The 21379-nt window shown below is 36.1% G+C and overlaps 1 protein-coding gene across 4 annotated transcripts in view; it reads right to left on the bottom strand.

The window, feature by feature from the left end:
- ANAPC10 (anaphase promoting complex subunit 10) overlaps window positions 1-21379 on the bottom strand; it is a 120434-nt gene that overhangs the window by 83830 nt on the left and 15225 nt on the right. For 3 of the 4 annotated variants that reach the window (XM_021938831.2, XM_009207639.4, XM_003899230.3), the window contains exons 3-4: window positions 19993-20083; window positions 3016-3136 (exon numbers count right to left, since the gene is read on the bottom strand). In XM_021938831.2, coding sequence (XP_021794523.1) covers window positions 3016-3136; window positions 19993-20083 — 212 coding nt within the window. Of the gene's footprint in view, window positions 1-1731; window positions 2805-3015; window positions 3137-19992; window positions 20084-21379 lie in introns of those variants that run through there. The other variant, XM_017959085.3, reaches the window with a different exon arrangement.

Here is a 21379-nt window from a genome sequence, read left to right as displayed (position 1 = left end):
AATATATGCCATGTATATCAAATCAAAACATTTTATTGCTAGTGTTTCACTTATCACAACTGCCTGAGGAGCTATATGATAAATCTTTAGTTATAAATCAAAAGAAGCCAACTCTACTTACAAAAGGTTTATCAGTATGAGTGATCCAATCATTTGATAATGTGAAATTTTTAATAAAGTACAATTTAATATGTCAAGTCATCAGAGAACCAAACACTAATTAAATGTATCAGATATGTGACTAAAAGAAGGGCTGTCAGTTGGTCCAAAAATAAGAGGCCAGGTGCGGTGGCTCAAACCTGTAGTCTCAGCACTTTGGAAGGCCGAGGTGAGTGGATCACTTGAAGTCAGGAGTTCGAGACCAGCCTAGCCAAGATGGCAAAACCCCGTCTCTACTAAAAATACAAAGGAGGCTGAGGTAGGAGAATCACTTGAACCCGGGAGGCAGAGGCTGCAGTGAGCTGAGATTAGGCCATTGCACTCCAGCCTGGGTGACAGAGTAAGACTCTGTCAAAAAAAGGAAAAAAAAAATTGATTATGATTTTTAAAAAATTTTAAATATTCTGAATTTAAAAAGCACTGGGTGAACAGAAGAACTTAAGAAAACTACAGGCTGATTTATTTGTTAATCTATTCAAGCACAGGAAGTACAGATCAACCAGCATGGCCTGTCAGACAAAAGAAGACAAAAGAAGAAATGCTTTTAAATTAAAAGAAAACTATCTAATTTACAACAATTTTTCAAATTTTCAAAAGCTGAAATTAGTTTTCAAGAAAGGTTTCTTAAAAGTAAGGGCTGGGCATGTGGCTCATGCCTGTAATCCTAGCACTTTGGGAGGCCGAGAGAGGCAGATCACTTGAGGCCAGAGTTCTAGACCAGCCTGGCCAACACAGCGAAACTCCGTCTCTACTAAAAATAGAAAAAATTAGCTGGGCATGGTGGCACATTCCTGTAATCCCAGCTACTCAAGAGGCTGAGGCATGGGGATTGTTTGAACCTGGGAGGCAGAGGTTGCAGTGAGCCGAGATCACACCACTGCACTCCAGCCTGGACAACAGAGTGAGACTCCGTCTCAAAAAAAAAAAAAAAAAAGTAAGTTAAGATAATTGTCTATAACAAGACCAAAAAGTTAGCTCAAAGTAACAAACAACTTGAGTTCAGATGTCAGCAAGATGGCACTCCCATGTTCACTGCTGCTTTATTCACAATAGCTAGGATACAGAATCAACCTAAGTATTCATTAATGAATGAATGAATGGGTAAATAAACTGTGGGGTATATATACCCAATGGAATATTGTACAGCCCTAAAGAGAAGGAAATTCTGTCATTTGCAGCAGCATGGATGGAACTGGAGAACACTACTGTTAAATGAAACAAGCCAGGAACAGAAAGAGAGATACCACATGACCTTATTTATATATGGAATATTAAAAAGTTGAACTCAGAAGCAGGAGAATGATAGTTTCTAGGGGCTATAATGGAAAGAGGGATTGGGAAGATGTTGGTCAAAGGGTACAAAATTTCAGTTAGATAGGAAGAATAAAATCAAGAGATCCAGTATATAACATAGTGACTACACTAATAAACAAAGTGTTATATTCTTGAAGATTGCTGAGAGTAGATTTTGAGAGTTCTCACCACAAAAAAGTGGTATGTGAAAGTAATGCATATGTTAACTAGCTTTATTTAGCCATTCTACAAAGTATACATATTTCAAACCATCATACTGTACATGATACATACAATTTTTATTTAATAATTTTTTTAAAAAAACAATGAATATCTCAAAGGACAAAACAACAACAAAAATATCTTGGACAATATCCTCACCTGTTCTTATCTGTCAATACATATGCAGTACATGTCATTTGTATTAAGTATTTTATTACTAACTCCGATAAGAAATATAAATTTAGAGACACAGTCTTAATATAAACATTAAGTCAAATAAGAACTAAGACCACAAATTAACTTAACTGGAGACCTTTCAAAGATCACAGGTGCTTCCCAAATCTCTCAGAACCACCAGATTTTAATGATTATTTAGGCTTAATGATTTTCTGACCCAAAAATGTCAACAGCCAGAGCTTGACAATTATGTAGTTCAAAGTTATTGAAAATACTTCTGAAATACTTCAGGACTAAAGCACTGTCCTAATAACTTCACGTAGGATAAATATATTGTGGTATACTCAAACAGTGAAATACAACTCAGAAGTAAAAAAGAATGACACAGTGACACTTGCAACTACATGGACGAATCTCAAAAACCCTAGGTTGAGTGAAAGAAGCCTTACATAAAAGTTATATCCTGTATGACTCTGTTCATATGACATTGTAAAACAGGCAACATGGATCTATGATAAAAAAAATCAATCAATCTATAAAATCAGTATAATAGTTCTTTCTGAGGGTAAGATAGAGATGAAGACTGACTGGGAACAGATATGAGGGAATTATCTGGAATGGTGGAAATGTTCTATATTTTAACAGGAGTTGGGATTACATAAATGTATGTGTTTGTCAAAACTCACCAAACAATATACTTAAGATTATGCAAAATTGTGCATAAATTTTATCTTAAAAAAAGAAAATTAAGCAAATGTTGATAAATTTACCAATATATTACACTGGTAATTGGGGTGAAATGGGCAAATACACACAAATTATTTTTAAACGCACAAAAAAATTAGATGGACATATTGTAATAAAGCAAATATAGCAAAATATTAACAACTGAAGAAATTAGGAGATGAGTATATTGGGGTTCACTGCACAATTCTTTGAGATTTTCCGTAGGTCTGATAATTTCAATAATAAAATATCATGGAAAAAATAAAGAGAACAATCAGAATTCAGAAGAAAATAAATTTTACACTCAAACATGTTTTCTCCAATATTTTCCTTTTATATATTAACATTTTAACATATCTAATGTAATGTCAACTGTGAGTATCTTCTAATAAGTAAAAGTTAAAGGATGACATATTTTTAAAAATTTGAAAGACATACCCGAATTTCTTGAAGGTTGTGAAAATTATTTCCTACTCTGACTGAGATCTTGCTTGGAGTATAGCTTTCATCAGATTTGTAGTCTGCATAAATACATAATGTCTTCACTGTTGTTTTTCTTCTAAAAGCAATAAAGTAAAAATAACATGCACTTCATCATATGAAAAGATTTCCAATGCATCTTATCTTCTGACTTCAAAAATCATAGTTTGCTAAAAGGAGTATTTGAATCAACATTTTCATATCTTTTAATTTCAACAATAAAAATGAAAAATGTAAAAATATAGGTCCAGATAATATGGTAAATATAGGTCCAGATAATATGTTTATTATACAGACATCTCCTTTTTTTTTTTTTTTGAGACGGAGTCTCACTCTGTCGCCCAGGCTGGAGTGCAGTGGCCGGATCTCAGCTCACTGCAAGCTCCGCCTCCTGGGTTTACGCCATTCTCCTGCCTCAGCCTCCCGAGTAGCTGGGACTACAGGCGCCCGCCACCTCGCCCGGCTAGTTTTTTTTTTGTATTTTTTAGTAGAGACGGGGTTTCACCATGTTAGCCAGGATGGTCTCGATCTCCTGACCTCGCGATCCGCCCGTCTCGGCCTCCCAAAGTGCTGGGATTACAGGCTTGAGCCACCGCGCCCGGCCTATACAGACATCTCCTATGTAGAACATGGTCAAGAGCCAGATGCAAGCAAAGAAGGATCAGTTAAGCCAAATTAGGTACTTTATCATGCAAACAAGCATTAAGGATTTCTATCCACTTCATTTGTATTTTAGACAAAGAAATTATTCTCATAAGTTTGGTTTCCTTTGCTAGGTATGTACTTCATTTCCTATATTAATACTTGAAAATAACTAGCTAAGTGAGGAACTGAGTCCAGCAAAGAGAAAACTACTTTTTAAAAAAATAGAACAACCTAGTTTTAATGCAAGAAACATAATTTTGCTGTTGATTTTTTTCTTTCTTTCTTTTGCTATTGATTTTAAAACATACATATCCTAGGGAAAGAAAAAATATATAATAGAAAATGAACCTCAGAAAAAATGCAAGTGGCCAAAAACAACATGAAAATGTGTTCAACATCTAATAATCAAAGAAAGAGAAATTAAAACACACAGAGATATAAGTTTTATCATCATATTGGAAAATATTTAAATGACTGATAACACTCAAATTTGATTAGAAAAGGGTGCTTTCATCGCCAGTTAGTAGAAACACAACCTTTGACCCACTAATTCAAACTTCTGAGAATGCATTAAAATACAGTAACACAAACACTCAAAAACTGATGTCTAATGAAGGCTGGCCTTGGAGAAAAAATGGATGCAGAAAAATCTTGTCCTGTGATTAAATCACTAACAAATTAAAAACAGCCTAAATATCCATGGCAATAAGGTTTTGGTTAAATAAATTACATTATATCCACTCAATGAACTGCTATACAACTATTTAAAAAAATCATGTACATATATAGTTACACTGGAAAAAAGAAGATTATAAAACAACATATGCAAAAGAATCACATTTGGGGGAAAACAACAATTTTTTAAAGGCATGTAAATCTATATTCGTGTATAGAAAAAGACCTAGGTGGAATTACCCAAAAATAGTAAAATTGACTGCTTTCGTGGGATGGGACCATAGGAGATCTTTATTTTCTTCTTTATGATTTTTATATTTTCTGAACAATTTTTCAAAATGAGCATGTGCTATTTGGCCACCAGGAAAAAATATATATATATATCTAGGTGATCTTAAAAACCTACCCAAAAACCCATTAAGAAATCTATTTACATGTGCTTTAAAAGTTAAGTTCTAGTATAAACTGGCACTAACTTAGTAACAATGAGCTCCTTGAACAGAAGTAGTCTGTGTCAAAAGTCAGCCTATAAAAACAGCAGGGGCTCTGTAGCTCTTAGTGAGGAGACCAAACTTCTGCAGCCTAAGCTATTCTTTAGAAAGCAATACAGAAAGTTAAAGACTTTTCTTCAGATCAAGAGGTAAAACACTAAATACCCAGGAACTGCTGACAGGATAAATACCATTACTAGGTTTTTAAAAGAGGCCAAAGGTATCAAACTGACATCTTTCTCTCTGCTGAGGCCGGAAGGAGACAGGAGAGGAAGCAAAGAAAGAAAGGAAATTTTTGAAGACCTTTTTCCTTGATGAGCCATAAGCAGGAAGTAAATGATCTTTCTTCTTATGAAGAGATCAAAGATCACGAAGATGGCTCTTAAGAACTTTTTTTTTAAGGAAGAAAAGAAAGGCAGATCTAAAGGATCAAGTTTTTTGCTCAGAATAATTACATTTCTAAATTGTGAAATTCAGGTACACTTATTCACTGCCTTCAAGATGATCAGGGCAAGGTTAGAAAAGCAAAGAATACTAAAAATACTAATGATAAGAAAAACAATAACAGCAAAGAGCAAGTGAATATTTTGTGTCTGACCCAGAAGTAATGCTCTATACATATTGTCTCATTTATTTCTCAATGTTGTCAAATAGGAACTATTATTATCTCTGTTTTTCTGATAAAAAAAAAAAAACAAACAAACAAACCATAACACTCAGGTTAGTAACTGGCTTAAGGTCAAAAAGCTAGTAGGAGGGCACTGTTGAAATTAAAAAATGTATCTGTCTACCTCACATGATTTTAACCAAAACTTCCTTTTAATTAATTGTGCTTGGTTCATTCAATAGTCATTGATACAAGTTTACAGTAATAGGTAGGTGTCTGTAGTTCTTTAAATTTTATCTAAGCCATGAGTTATTATCGTAAGGTTCACATACCCACAGAAATCGTATGTATGATTTGCTATATAAATAGTTTCACTAAATTTGCATAGGAAACTGTGACCTCACCAAAAGTTTAAAACAATTAAAAGGTAGAGTAAAAAATTTTTAAACCATTGATCAATTTTATCTCATGATGAATTTTAAAAATAGTATCTCATGGAAAAGCATGCTATTTTTCAAATAGCAATGTATGTGAGACCATTAAACATACAGACTATTACACATAGTGGCAGTAGCTCAAACTGCTCAAAACCATCAGTATAATAATAATCACTCCATAGTGAATGTTCACTATATGCCAGGCATCATGCTATATTTGTAGCATAAGATATTACAAGAGCGGGGAAGGAAGAGGGCAATACTTCCCTATTTCTGATGACATAAGTAACACTCCTGGACGCTCTCTATCCCCTCATTCACTACACCCTTTCTCCTGAGAAAGAGCTTCTAGCTGGAACCAAACATTTGCTTTGTTCTTTCAGGCCACCAATTTAATAAAGGCACATGCTACCTAGTCCAGTGGTATTAACTGGATAGGTAAGACTGTTTAATTCTAGGGTTCAATAATAGGAAACACACTTGACTGAAGATATAATGCAGTTATATTTCTCAAACATCAGTTCTGTCCATTTTATAAAGTTGGTATTTTGGCCTCCTCCTGCTACCACAGATACGAGCACCTACTGAATAATTTCTCATCGGGTTTGGAACCCATGAAATTCCGATGGAAGACATTAGTGACAGATATTCCTAGGTGCCTAACCTAAAATCCCTTTATCCCCTCTTTCTTCATAATATCTGGCTAAAAGATGCAACTTCCCTTAAAGTTAGGTATAGCCATATGACTAAGTTATGGCCAATAAGATTTAAACAAAATGATGGTGTGTACTAAAGAAGGTTTCTTTAAAAGAAAAACATGCCCCTTTTACCTTTCGCATCTACTCCTTCCTGCTGCCTGGGATATGGACATGATAGGTGGAATTCCAGTAGGCATCTTGAACCATAAGACAACCTTGAGGATAAAATCTACAAGCTAAGAATGAAGGAATGTAAAAAGAGAAGGGAACTGGGTCCACAAACACACTGTGAGGCTGCCATACCACTTCTGGACTGCCAGGCTCCTCTTACACAAAGAGGTAGAAGAAATAAATTTCCACCTTGTAGAAAACACCATTGTCAAAAGCTCTGTTACTAGAAGTTCTGATTTCTAATTAATACAGCATTACTGTGTCTGTAATGAAGAAACTGAGGTTCACATCAGGTTAAGCAAGTGGTCCTTGTTTACACATCTAGTAAAACACAGAGCCAGAACTTAATCCAGGTCTATGTGACAACATTATATAAGAGTAACTAATAAACCCTAAGGTACAAAACTTAAAGCTAAATGTATTTGATAGATGATAGCTTTACATTTAAAGTTAAATGTAAAAAAACAAAATAGTTACAAAACATGTTTTTAAAATCATTCTTCTTAACATGCTAGATACATTACCAGGAGGCTGAGACAAAATAAACAGAGTCCACATAGTTGTTTAAATCAGAAGCAAATATTTATAAATAACTATATTCTTCCATATATGTTCCTGGTATAAAAGTTACAAATGCGGGCCAGGCGCAGTGGCGCACGCCTGTAATCCCACCACTTTGGGAGGCAGAGGCAGGTAGATCATGAGGCCAAGAGATTGAGACCATCCTGGCCAACATGGTGAAATCCTGTCTCCACTAAAAATACAAAACTTAGCTGGGCACGGTGGTGTGTGCCTGTAGTACCAGCTACTGGGGAGGCTGAGGCAGGAGAATCGCTTGAACCCAGCAGGTGGAGGTTGCAGTGAGTCAAGATTGTGCTACTGCACTCCAGCCTGGTGACAAAGCAAGACTCCACCTCAAAAAAAGAAGTGAAAAATGTCCTCTGTATCAATGTTAACAGGATGCTAAAATGAAAGTTTTCACTGAAGACTACAAAACAAAGACCATGTTTTGAAAGGATATATGAGACCAAATGCACAATTTTCAGCAGATACGGTCTTAAGAAAAAGTAAAATAAAATAAAACAAGAAAGTCCGAGATGTCTGCTCATGAAGGTTAACTGCTACATGATTTGCCTTCCCACCACAGACAATTAGAATACTGGAGAACATATCTGAAGCATCCACAGATGCTGAGCAACAGGCAACACAGGCCTCTAGGTCCTGAGAGAAAGGAAACACAAGAGGTGAGACCTACAAACAAGTAGGTTTTTGGCTGCAGGCAATTTCGGGACTGCAATGTGAAGAGGGAGAAGCCAAAGAGAATCTGGCAGTCTACTGAATTGATGACAAAGGAGCTACACAAAGGAAAACTCCAGAAATATACATGGGGTCCCCTTCATTTTATGCCTGAACACAATATGAACATGCATACAGCAAAACTTCACAAGGATAGGCAAAGAACAAGCACTGGGGAAAGAACAATTACTGGAAAGCAGTAAGCTAAACAATTTCCAGCGGGCACAGAGGACTGTGAATCATTAAAGCTCCCAATAACCAAAGTGGAAAGTCCTCTTTAAATACCTAAGACATTCGTTTGCGATCCCATACGAGTCAAGTCTTAGTAATGAGGCTAATCTTGCCCAAGAGAAATGATCTTAAAGAGTAGTCTAGGGACCTGCGGAGGACCTCAAGACTCTTTCAGAGGATCAGCAAGGTCAGAACTATTTTCTTAATATTATTAAGATGTAATTTGCCTTTTTCAGAATCATTCTCTTATCAATATGTAGTAGAGTTTTCCAGAGGCTATCTGACATGGGATGTTGTAACAGATTTAATGAACAAGCAGAAATGAGACTCCAGCTGTTTTTTTGTGAACCAAAAAGGTTCACAAAAAAATGTAAACAATGACACTCTTCTATTTTTTGTTGCTGTTGTTTATTTGGGAAGAGACAGTTATTTTTCATAAAATTGTTATTTATGTTGTTAACACATAATAGGTTAATTATTGTTTATTTTTAGTGAATAACTAAAAAATTTAAAGTTTCTAATCTATAATTTCTAAAATAGTAAATAATGAGATATATATATAAAGATTTCTGGAGCACTCAGTAAGAGTTTAAAGCAGTACTGAGACTAAAAAGTTTGAGAACTGCTGCTCTAAAGCAGGGCTTGGTAAGCTACAGCTTGCAGGCCAAATGTGGACCACCACCTATTTTTATAAACAAAATTTTATTGAAACCAAGTGATACTCCGTCATATACACATTGTCTATGGGAGCTAACACTACAATGGCAAAGCTGAGCAACTGCAGCAGGACATATAAAGAAGTCTTACAGCTTAACAACAAAAAGACAACCCGCTGTAAAAAGAGGGAAGCGACTTAAGTAGTCATTTCTCTAAAGAAGATACACAAATAACCAGGAAGCACATGAAAAAATGCTTGATATCACAAATCATGAGGGAAATGAAAATCAAAGCTATAATGAGATAGACTCATTAGGATGACTATCATCAAATGTTGGCATGGATGTGGAGAAACTGGAACTTTTGTGCATTACCAGCAGGAAGGTAAAATGGTACAGCTGCTGTGAAAAACAGTATAGAGGTGCCTCAAAAACTTAAACACAGAATTACCATATGATCCAGCAATTCCACTTCCGGATATATATCTAAAAGAAGTGAAATCTGGTACTTGAACAGATATTTGCACACCAATGTTCATAACAGTATTATTTACAACAGCCAAAAGGTAGAAACAACCCAATGTCTTCTGAAAAATGAATGGATAAACAAAATGTGGCACAGTCATACAATGGAATATTATTCATTCTTAAAAAGGAATAAAATTCTGACACATGCTGCAACATGAATGAACCTTGAAAACATTAGGCTAAGTGAGATAAGTTAGACACCAAAGGACAAATATTGTATAATTCCATTTATATCAGGTCCCTAGAACAGTGAAATACATAGAGGCAAAAAATAAAACACTGATTATCATGGGCTGGAGAGAAGAGGAAATTGGATGGTTATGATTTAATGGGTTCCACGCAGGATGATGAAAAGTTCTGAAGATGGAGGTGGTATTGGTTGCACAACACTGAAATGTACTTAAGGACACTGAACTGTACATTTAAAAATGGCTGGCCAGGCACAGTGGCTCACGCCTATAATCCCAACACTTTGGGAGGCTGAAGAGGGTAGAGCACCTGAGGTCAGGATTTCGAGACCAGCTGACCAACATGGAGAAACCCCGTCTGTACTAAAAACACAAAATTAGCCGGACGTGGTGGCGCATGCCTATAATCCCAGCTACTTGGGAGGCTAAGGCAGGAGAATCGCTTGAACCCAGGAGGCGGAGGTTGCAGTGAGCCAAGTTCATGCCATTGCACTCCAGACTGGGCAACAAGAGCAAAACTCTGTCTCAAAAAATAAAATAAAAAGGCTATAACGGTAAATTTATATTAAATATTTTACTACAAATAAAAAAATCTTTATTGTTTATTACTTACCATCTCAACAGAATAAATATTAAATAAATAATTAAATATTGAATTTGATTATTTACCATCTCAACAGAATAAAGAAAAACCATATGATCCGTATGAATAGATACAGAAAAGGCATTTGAGAAAATCCAAAAATGTCTCAGGAAACTGAGAAAAGGGAACTTCATAACCTGATAACCTGAAAGGTTACCTTAGTTTCTTTCTAGAAAGGATGAATAATCCTCATCAGGAAGCTGGAAGTACTACCATGTGAAAAAGAAGATGATTAATATACCCTCAATAAGAGAACTGCAGATGAATCATCCATAGCATTAAGTGAATGTGGTGGCTGATTCTCTGAACCCGCAAAAGCATCTATAAGATAATAGCTTTAAATATATAGCCAGGTACAGAGAACACCAATGCTATATCACCAAGACAGAACTGGCAATTACAGACTTTCCTTCTTTTCTGACCTCTTCTTCGTTCCCATACTAGCAGATCTAACAAATTCAGAAATGTGAAAGGACAAAAAAAAAACAAAAAAAAAACTAGGCAGGGTAAGTGAAGCAAACTACACCCAACTTGCAACAGGCCCAAGTTTAGGGAGAGGAATAAACCTTAAAAGAAACTTTAAAGCAAGATTGAGGCTTTCAGTATTCACTAGAACTGAACACGTCTATTTTTAAAATATATTTTGCCATTTGAAATAAACAGAAAACTGGGTATGTTACCAAAAAATGTGCTATATGCTCCCCACCAAGTCCTCATCCAGAGCAGAGAAAGAGCTTGTTCTAATTTAAAAAGACAATGAGATATAAAATAATGTTACTTTATATATGTTACAATATATGTTCACCTTAACAGATCAGTAATACATATAAATTATTTCTAAAACCTACATGCTCAACTAGCTGAGAAACTGCTACATAAATCAAGAGTTGCTTATTTTCTATGTGAAGAAAAAAACATCTAAGGAACCAAATAGTTTGTTTAACAAAATATAAACTCCAAATTGAACCTCTTTCAAACTTGTTTGTAATACAATTTTTTTCAATAAAGTTCATGAAAACATGGATGAAGATCAAATGGAAGAAAGCTGAATACTGAATGTATATAATAAAGGTAGAAAAGTTAGTTCTCAAGCGCTAAAAAAATCTACCCAATCCTAAATCACAATCCTAAATTATACCAGATGGTTCAGTCACAATCTTTGACAATAAATATTTAACATTTCCTTTTGGTGTTCATAATTCAATATGTAGGTGACTAGGAAAGTCCAATGAATATCTAGTTGAGTCTAATGATTTATAATGTATTCACAAGTATTAATATACTGTGATTAAGCCTAGCATCTATTATGTATTTTTTTTTTTTTTTTTTTTTAGGAGACAGGGTCTCGCTCTGTCACCCAGGCTGGAGTGCAGTGGTATGACAAAAGCTCACTGCAGCTTCAAACTCCTGGCTCAAGCGATCCGTGACAGCTTCCTGAGTAGCTGAAACTACAGGTATGTACCACCACACCCAGGTAATTTTTTAAATTTTTTGTAGAAACAGAATCTTGCTTTATCTCCTAGGCTAGTTTTGAACTTCTGGCTTTAAACAATCCTCCTACCTCAGCCTCCCAAAGTGTTGGGATTACAGGCGTGAGCCACTGCACCCAACCTATTATTTTTTAAATGACATCAGCACTTTAATTTTTTCATTTGTTCTACTTTTAAAAATAAGGGGAAAATGCAATAAAGTATTCTATAATTGCACAAATGCTTTTTTACAAAGATACCTAAGCTGCTGAAACTCTAGTGCTACCAGGCAATAGGTCCTGTTGTTCACCTGTTACCTGATACTTTTTAAAAACCTAAAATTAATCCAAAGAGATGATCAAGCAAAAGTATAAATTTCACAAAATTATAAAGTTTAAAATTTATCAACAGTGTAATTTGGGGAGGGGGGTAAATAAACTAATTTGTATGATTTGGCTTAAGCACTTTACACCCATACATACGTTGGTATTTAAGTATATATAGGATTTTATTAAATTTATAAAGTACTTTCTGTTCAAAGTGCTTTAAATGATAATGGAGTTTATTGCTATCAATGTTTTCATTCAACCCAGGTTTTAGGAAATACAGGTTTTTTAAAAATTTATAATTTATCTTTCATTAGTAAACTATCAAAATTTCTCTTGAAAATGAAGCAAACCAGCATAACTTTTCAATATTTTTCTCAGCATTCTTCTATCCTTTTCTATTTCAATAAATTTCTTTGTGACACAGAAATCATTTTAATGTAATTTAAAAATGTATAATTGTTATTACCATGACAAAAATATCAAGATTACATTTAATAAAATTTGTAGGAATTTTGATGAAGGCAGATCAAACAAAAGCACAAATTTTGCTTTGTTCTTACTCAGCTTAATATTTCAGTATTTATCAGCAAACAGTATTTTAAATCAGCAAACAAGTACATTAATCCATGTAATCCATATTAAACTAAATTACTCCCCAATTTTCCTTAAAAAATTATTAACAAATTTTGAAATTCTTCCCAAGAGAATTAGCTCTTTACAAATAGAAAATAATTCACTTTATCTTTCATAAGAGCAAAAAGCTTCTCTATTTTCCATTTAAGCACAAAATTACACACTCAAAGAACATTTCATTTTCTTATTATATTTTTTCCTTCCCCCTTAAGACTTTTTTCTCCTAACTGCCAAGAAAAATTACCTCTCTTTTTGAGGAGGGCAGAGGCCTTTTTCCCTTCATTTATTTATGTAATAGGTAACAGTTTTTAATATATTCTATTCACATTTTTATGAAGATTATTTCTTTGCAATTTCTGCATGGCTGACAGAACAGGAGATTCCTCCAAAGAAAAATCAAGAACTATGAAAATGTTCCAAATTAGATTTTCCATGTATAGGCCCTGTGATACTTAATTGCTAGTGTGTCTATTCTTGAATTTGGAAATACTTCAAACTTCAAATTATGTTCATATTCTAACATTTAAAGCTATTTCACAAAAAAAGTATGCTAAACACATTCAGTAAGTGAAGCATAATGTATTTTAATTAGACCTAATCAGAACCATTAGGACTAAACATGAGCTTAGAGGATCACGTATCTAACCATCACTTATTCCAATAAATACCCAGGTTCAAAACTTTTCTGACAGGTAACAACTATTACTATCAAGCAAATTATCTTTGATCAGTTCTAATTTTTAAAAGTTTTCTTTATACTAAGCCATAACTGGTCTTCGTGCAGCTCTTACCTTTTGGATGAAGTTTTTTCTTATGAGGTAACACATACAAAAAAATCTAATTCCTCCACAAAATATAAATCCTTCAAATTATGGAAAGAAAGCTACCATGTCCCCTAAAGTTTTCGGCAGACCATATGTTCCAAATTTTTTTTTTATTATGGTTTGGCTTCAATTCCCTATTCTGTCTACTCTCTTCTGAGCACATCCTAGACCTTCTTTATCAGTGTTAGCAGGGGAAGCTGACACGGAATACAATACACCAGGAGGTCTTCATACATTCTATGGTTACTTTATTGCATCCCAAAATCATACTAGCTTTTTTAGCAATCACATCACGCTGTTAACTGAAACTAAACTCATTGTCAACTAAAACTACTTAAATATCTTTCACACTTCTGGCTTTATCCTCCTTTCCCATCTTGAGTTTACACTCTTCAAAAGGAAGGAGGAGAAGTGGATTAAATATAGAACTATAACTTTATAATACATTTATTATTTACTATAAAGAGACTAGTACTTAACTGTCATTTTAATTTTAGCAACCATCTTAAGAAATAAAACTTTTATTTAAAAAGAACCTCAGGGTTGATCAGAGCCAAGGTGGCCAACTAGATGCGGCCAGGAAGAGTTTCATTCACCAAGAGACCAGACCATCAAGAAGACAGGCATACTCTGAGCAGACTGTCAGAAGGAAGGCACTGAGAGTGGACACAGGGAGGACCAAGCAGACCCTGGGCTGAAAGGGCAGTAAGCTAGGAACCCTGAATGGGGTTGCTGAGCACCAGGACTCATTTCTGGCCCTGAGCAGCTCCTGGGGAAGGAATTAATTAAATAGGCATGGAGTAGTCCACTCTCACCACGTATCCCCAGAATTCTAGCTGCAGGAGGCCGCATAACCCTCACGGGCATCTGAACTAGCAGGGAATGCTGCTTGGGAGAGTTAGCAGGCACAGGACCCCAGCCTGTGTGGAGCCCAGAGGGTTGGGCATGGGAATGGCTGCAGTGGAGCACAGCCAGGGATGCCTGTCCCCTAAGGATTGCCATGTACCTCTAGGTGGCTTTGGCCTTTGTTGACTGTTGGACCTGGACAAGATAGGGCTATCTTACCCATGGAATGGGGCCAGTCTGATCTGAGCAACACCTTGTCTGCCAGTCTCTCCCAGGGTCCCTGCTTGGCCATGTCTGATTGCAGCACAGCCTCAGAAGACCTACTGGGGTGCTTCCCGGCGGCCACTGACACAGTTTTTTCACCAACAGACCCCACCTAACCATCAGAAAGCTTTTGCAGATGGGCTGCTGCCAGCATACATCTGCCCACAGACTTCCCCTGACTGCTTTGACTGCACCCCTCATTGGAGTGTTGTTGCCAGCAGACTGGGAACACCGTGGCCCCTCCAGTGCAGCAGTTGCTTAAATTGAAGGGCCAGAGAACAAGGTTTTGGGTCTGGTCAAAGTCCCTCTGGATTACAGCATTCAACCCACAAGTGCTGAGCTGAGCCTTGGTATCCTGAAATCATCCAGAAATGAAGCCAGTCAACTAAACCCAACTTGCACCACAGTCAAATCCTCCATGACATCAAAGAAGATAAAAGCAAAGAAGCTCATCTAACAGACCGCAACTTCAAAGATTAAAGGAACATTTTCCCACACAGATGAGAAAAAAACAGAGCAAGAATTGTGGCAAGTCTAAAAGACAGAGTGTCTTCTCACCTCTAAATGAGCACACTAGTTGCCCAGCAATGGTTCTTAACCAGATTGAAATGACAGAAATGACAGACATTTGGAATTCAGAATTCAGAATCTAGATGGCAATGAAGAACATCAAGATGCAGATGGAAGTTGAAACCCAATCCAAGGAATCTAAGGAATCCAGTAAAATGAATCAAGAGCTGAAACATGAAATAGCTATTTTAAGAAAGAATCAAACTAATCTGATAGAGCTGAAAAACTCACTACAAAGATTTCATAATACATTCATAAGTGTTAACAGCAGAATGGACCAAGCTGAGAAAAGAACCTTAGAGCACAAAGATGGGTTCTTCAAATCAATTCAGTTAGACAAAAATTAAAAAGAATTTTTTAAAAAATGAGCAAAACCTCGGAGAAATAGGAGATTATGTAAAGAGACCAAACCTACAACTCAATAGGGTCCCCGAAAGAGAGGGAGAAACAACAAGCAAATTGGAAAATATATTTGAGGTTATTGTCCATGAAAATTTCCCCAACCTCACTAAAGAGGTTAACATTCAAATTCAGGAAATTCAGAGAATCCCAGAGTACAGAAAAAGTTGGTATCAATCCTACTGAAATGATTGCAAAAAACTGAGAAGGAAAGACTCTTCCCTAACTCATTCTAAGGCCAGCATCACTCTGATACCAAAACCTGGCAAAGACCCAGTAAAAGAAGAAACCTCAGGCCAATATTCTCGATGAACATAGACACAAAAATCCTCAATAACATACTAGCAAACTCAATCCAGCAGCGCATCAAAAAAATGCTAATGCACCACAATCAAGGAGGCTTTATTCCTGGGATGTAAGACAGGCTCTACATATGCAAATCAACAAATGTCGTTCATCACATAAACAGAACGAAAAACAAAAACCACATCATCATCTCAAGAGATGCAGAAAAGGCTTTCAATAAAATTCAACATCGCTTCATGTTAAAAATCCTCAATAAACTAGGCATTGAAGGATCATAATTCAAAATAATAAGCGCCATCTATGACAAACCCACAGCCAACATCATACTGAGCAAAAACTGGAAGAAGCATTCCCCTTAAGAACCAGAACAAGACAAGGATGCCCACTCTCACCACTTCTATTCAACATAGTTCTAGAGGTCCTAGCCACAGCAATCAGGCAAGAGAAAAATTAAAAGGCATTCAAATAGGAAGAGAGGAAGTCAAACCATCTCTGTTTGCAGACAATGTAATTCTCTACCTAGAAAACCCCATAGTCTCTGCCCAGACTCCTAGATCTGATGAACAACTTCAGCAAAGTTTCAGGATACAAAATCAATATATAAAAATCAATAGCATTTCTATACACCAGTAACATCCAAGCTAAGTGCCAAATCAAGAACACAATTCCACTCAAAACAGCCACAAACAAGAATAAAATACCTGAGAATACAGCTAACCAAGGAAGCAAAAGATCTCTACAAGAATTACAAAACACTGCTGAAGGAAATCAGATATGACACAAACTAATGGAAAAATATCCCATGCTCATGGATAGGAAGAATCAATATTGTTTAAAAAACAAATGGTCATAACTGCCCAAAGCAATTTACAGATTCAATGCTATTCCAATCAAACTACTGACAGTTTTCACAGAGTTAGAGAACTATTCTAATATTCATATAGAACCAAAAAAGAGCCTCAATAGCCAAAGCAATACCAAGCAAAAAGAACAAAGCTGGAGACATCACATTACCCAACTTCGAACTATACTTCAAAATAACAGTAGCCAAAAGAGCATGGTACTGGTACAAAAACAGACACAGAGACCAATGGAACAGATTAGAGAACCCAGAAATAAAGCTGCATATCTACATCTGATCTTCAACAAAGTTGGCAATAACAAGCAATGGGGAAGGAACTCCCTATTCAATAAACTGCACAGGGATAACTGGCTAGCCATATGCAGAAGATTGAAATTAGACCCCTCCCTTTCACCATATACAATAATCAAGATTTATAAAAGACCTAAATGTAAAACCAAAAACTATAAAGTACCAGGTAGAAAACCTAGGAAATACCTAGAAATACCTAGAACATAGGACCTAATAAAGATTTCATGACAAAAACTCCAAAAGCAATTAAAACAAAAATGGAAATTGACAAGTGGGACCTAATTAAACTAAAGAGCTTCAGCACAGCAAAAGAAACTATTAACAGAGTAAACAGATAACCTATAGGATGGGAAAAAATATTTGCAAATTATGCATCTGACAAAAGTCTAATATCCAGATCTATAAGGAACTTAAATTTACAAGAAAAAAGCAACTCTATTAAAAAATGGGCAAAGGACATGAACAGACATTCCTCAAAAGTAGACATACAGCCAACAAGCATATGAAAAGATGGTCATCCTCACTAATCACTAGAGAAATACAAATCAAAACCACAATGAGATACCATTTCACACACCAGTCGGAATGTTTATTATTAAAAAGTCAAAAAAATAACAGATGCTGGTGGAGTTGTGAAAAAAAGGCAATGCTTATACACTGCTAGTGGGAATGTAAATTAGTTCACAGCCATTGTGGAAAGCAGCTTGAAGATTTCTCAAAGAATTTAAAACATTAACTACCATTCAACCAAGCAATCCTATTACTGTTTATATACCCAAAGGGATTTAAATCATTTCACCATAAGACAAATACACACACATGTTCACTGCAGCACTATTCACAATAGCAAAGACATGGAATTCAATCTAGATGCCCATCAACAGTGGACTAGATAAAGAAAATATGGTACATATACACCATGGAACATCACACAATCATAAAAAAGAATGAAATCATGTCCTTTGCAGCAGCATGGATGCAGCTGGAGGCTGGCATCCTAAGACAACACAGAAACAGAAAACCAAATAGTGCATGTCCTCACTTATAAGTGGGAACTAAACATTGAATACATGGCTGGGTGTGGTGGCTCACACCTATAATCCCAGCACTTTGGGAGGCCGAGGCAGGTGGATCACCTGAGGTCAGGAGTTTGAGACGAGCCTGGCCAACATGGTGAAACCTTGTCTCTACTAAAAATACAAAAATTAGCCGGGCGTGATGGCGGGCACCTGTAATCCCAGCTACTTGGGAGGCTGAGGCAGGAGAATCACTTGAACCTGGGAGGTGGAGGTTGCAGTGAGCAGAGATCGTGCCACTGTACTCCACCTGGGAACCAGAGTGAGACTCCGTCTCAAGGAAAAAAAAAAAAAAAACACATTGAATACATATAGAGACAAAATAGGGAACAATAGACATGGGTGCCTACTTGAGGTAAAGGAAAGGAAGAAGAGGACTGAAAAACGATCAGGTACTATGCTTACTACCCGCATGACGAGATAATTTGTACACCAAACCCCAGCAAAAGGCAATTTACCCATGTAACAAACCTGCACATGTACTCCCTTGACCTAAAACAGAAGTCAGAAGGAAAATGAATAAATCCTGCCTAACGTCTGCTTTTGTAAGATAAAATTTAATAAGAACAGCTAAATTATGTCATTTATGCACTGTGTAGGGCCGCCTTTGTGCTATAATACTGGAACTGAGCACTGTAGCTGCAAAACAGATGAGATGGCCCACAAAGCCTAAAATATTCACTATCTGGCTTGCTGGAAATTTGCTGATTTGTACTCTAGGACAATAAAAACAAACAACTAAAAATACAATGCTATAGAACGTTAAAATAGATGGTATAAGGCGGGTGCAGTGGCTCATGCCTGTAATCCCAGAACTTTGGGAAGCCAAGGCGGGTGGATCACAAGGTCAGGAGTTCGAGACCAGCCTGACCCACATGGAGAAACCCCGTCTCTACTAGAAATACAAAATTAGCTGGGCATGGTGGCACATGCCTGTAATACCAGCTACTTGGAAGGCTGAGGCAGGAGAATCACTTGAACCTGGGAGGCGGAGGTTGCTTTGAGCTGAGATCACTGCATTGCACTCCAGCCCGGGCAACAAAAGCAAAACTCCATCTCAAAAAAAAAAAAACAAAACAAAAAAGATGGTATAAATGGAACAAGATAGCCGAGTTAACTGGTTTCCAACTATGTCAATAAATTCAGCCAGGCCCAGTGGTTCATGCCTGGAACACCAGCATTTTGGGAGGCTGAGGTGGGAGAAATGCCTGAGGCCAGGAGTTTGAGACCAGCCTGGCCAACATAGTGGTCAACTGTCTCTATTTAAAATTTTAAACATTTGATAATAAATACATTCAAAGCATTGACAAACATGTGGCTGTTTTCCTTTCCCCTCAAAAAGCATTTTCAAAAAGGAAAATGTCCTGAAAGGTTCTAAGTTAAATTTTTTTTTTCCAAATAAAAGTAAAAATTTGAGAAGTTGTATGAATATTCCACAGTTAAAAAACTTACAATCACCACTCAGGGTTTACTTAATATGATACATCAAGGCACTGTATTGGGCCACAAGCAAAACATATTTTACTGGAAGTACCTTCAAAAAATAAATTATATTGAAAAGTATATTTGAGAAACATCTACATAAAAGGAACTATGCAACATACCATAAGAAAATTCATAAAAAATAAGACAGAGTAAATTTGAAATGCTAATGATCTAACCGAACAGAAAAATAATCTCTAAGACTTCAGAGTTTAAAAAGTGTATTTCATTGTAATTTCTATCTTTAGTTTTTATGTAAATAAAATAGATTTCTTTGTCTATAACCTACACTAGATGAAAAATTTGAAAATGTATTACCTGAACTGGATGTTCACTAAATGAGGCTGGGAACCATCTGATTGCCAGTAAGTTTCTAGATTGTCGTCTCGTAACTGATCCACTCCAAATCCTAAAAACATCAAAAGTGTCAATAAATGCCCGTGAAAAAGCAAGAACTATACATGAAAAATATAAAATTAACATATGTATTTGTCCAGAAATTTTGATAAACAGAACGGTCAGAAATATTAAATTTATTTTTTATTTTATTTTATTTCTTTTGTAGACAGGGTCTTGCTGTGTTGCCCAGGCTGGCCTTGAACCCCCAGTCTCAAGTGATCCTCCTGCCTTGGTCTCCCAAAGTGCAGGGATTACAGGCATAAGCCATAGCACCCAGCTGTGAAATTTAAATTAACCAGAATTCTTCTACCCTTTTATTCAGAGCTCAACTCTGAGAGAAGTATCACTTGCACATACAAAGCCTATATTAGGATCGAGTTATTTTGTTGTCACCTTTTTAAAAAACATTTTCTAGGAGATATTATTTTTTTTTTCTGAGATGGAGTTTCACTCTTGTTGCCCAGGCTGGAATGCAATGGCACAATCTCGGCTCATCACAACCTCCACCTCCCAGGTTCAAGTGATTCTCCTGCCTCAGGCTGCCAAGTAGCTGGGATTACAGGCATGTGCCACCATGGCCAACAAATTTCATATTTTTAGTAGAGAAGGTGCTTCTCCATGTTGGTCAGGTTGGTCTCGAACCCCCAACTTCAGGTGATCCGCCCGCCTTAGCTTCCCAAAGTGCTGGGATTACAGGCGTCAGTCACCACGTACAGTTGGATATATTTTAAAGAATGTATGTATTCAAACTCAGTTTCTTATGCTTTTGCAAGCTGATAGTAAGAATGACTAAGCACAAAATCCTCAAAAAATCAACACATTCTGTTAAGTTCAATATGCCATACTTACTGAGACAAGAAAAAGGATGACTTAGAAATATTTTCAAAAGGCATATATATTTTGAAACCAAATGCTTCTGATTAAAATTCTGATTACTCAAAATTAAATTTACCCAGAATCCCATATTCTCCAGCCATTCTAGATAAATGAAGTTGTACAATCCTGTGATTTTTCCTGATTAAAACCACAATAATTCATACTAATTCTAGAAATGAACCTGATTTAATGGTAAAATGCATACTCTTCAATAAGAGAAATAAGTTTAATTTACATTTCAATTTTACACTAAGTAATATATTCATTATGGAACAAATACAAAAGGAACAGGACACAGTGAAAAGTCACTATCTACCACCTCATTCTCCTCTCCAAATATAATTAATGTTCTCAGTTTATTGCATGCCCTTCCACAGACACTATATGCATACACAAGCAATCATATACGTATTCTTTTTATTCCCCTTTA

This window comes from Papio anubis, chromosome 3 (assembly GCF_008728515.1).
Source record: "Papio anubis isolate 15944 chromosome 3, Panubis1.0, whole genome shotgun sequence".
Classification (NCBI taxonomy): domain Eukaryota; kingdom Metazoa; phylum Chordata; class Mammalia; order Primates; family Cercopithecidae; genus Papio; species Papio anubis.
Note: the sequence above shows the minus strand (reverse complement) of the source record. Positions and strands in the feature narration are given on the sequence as shown.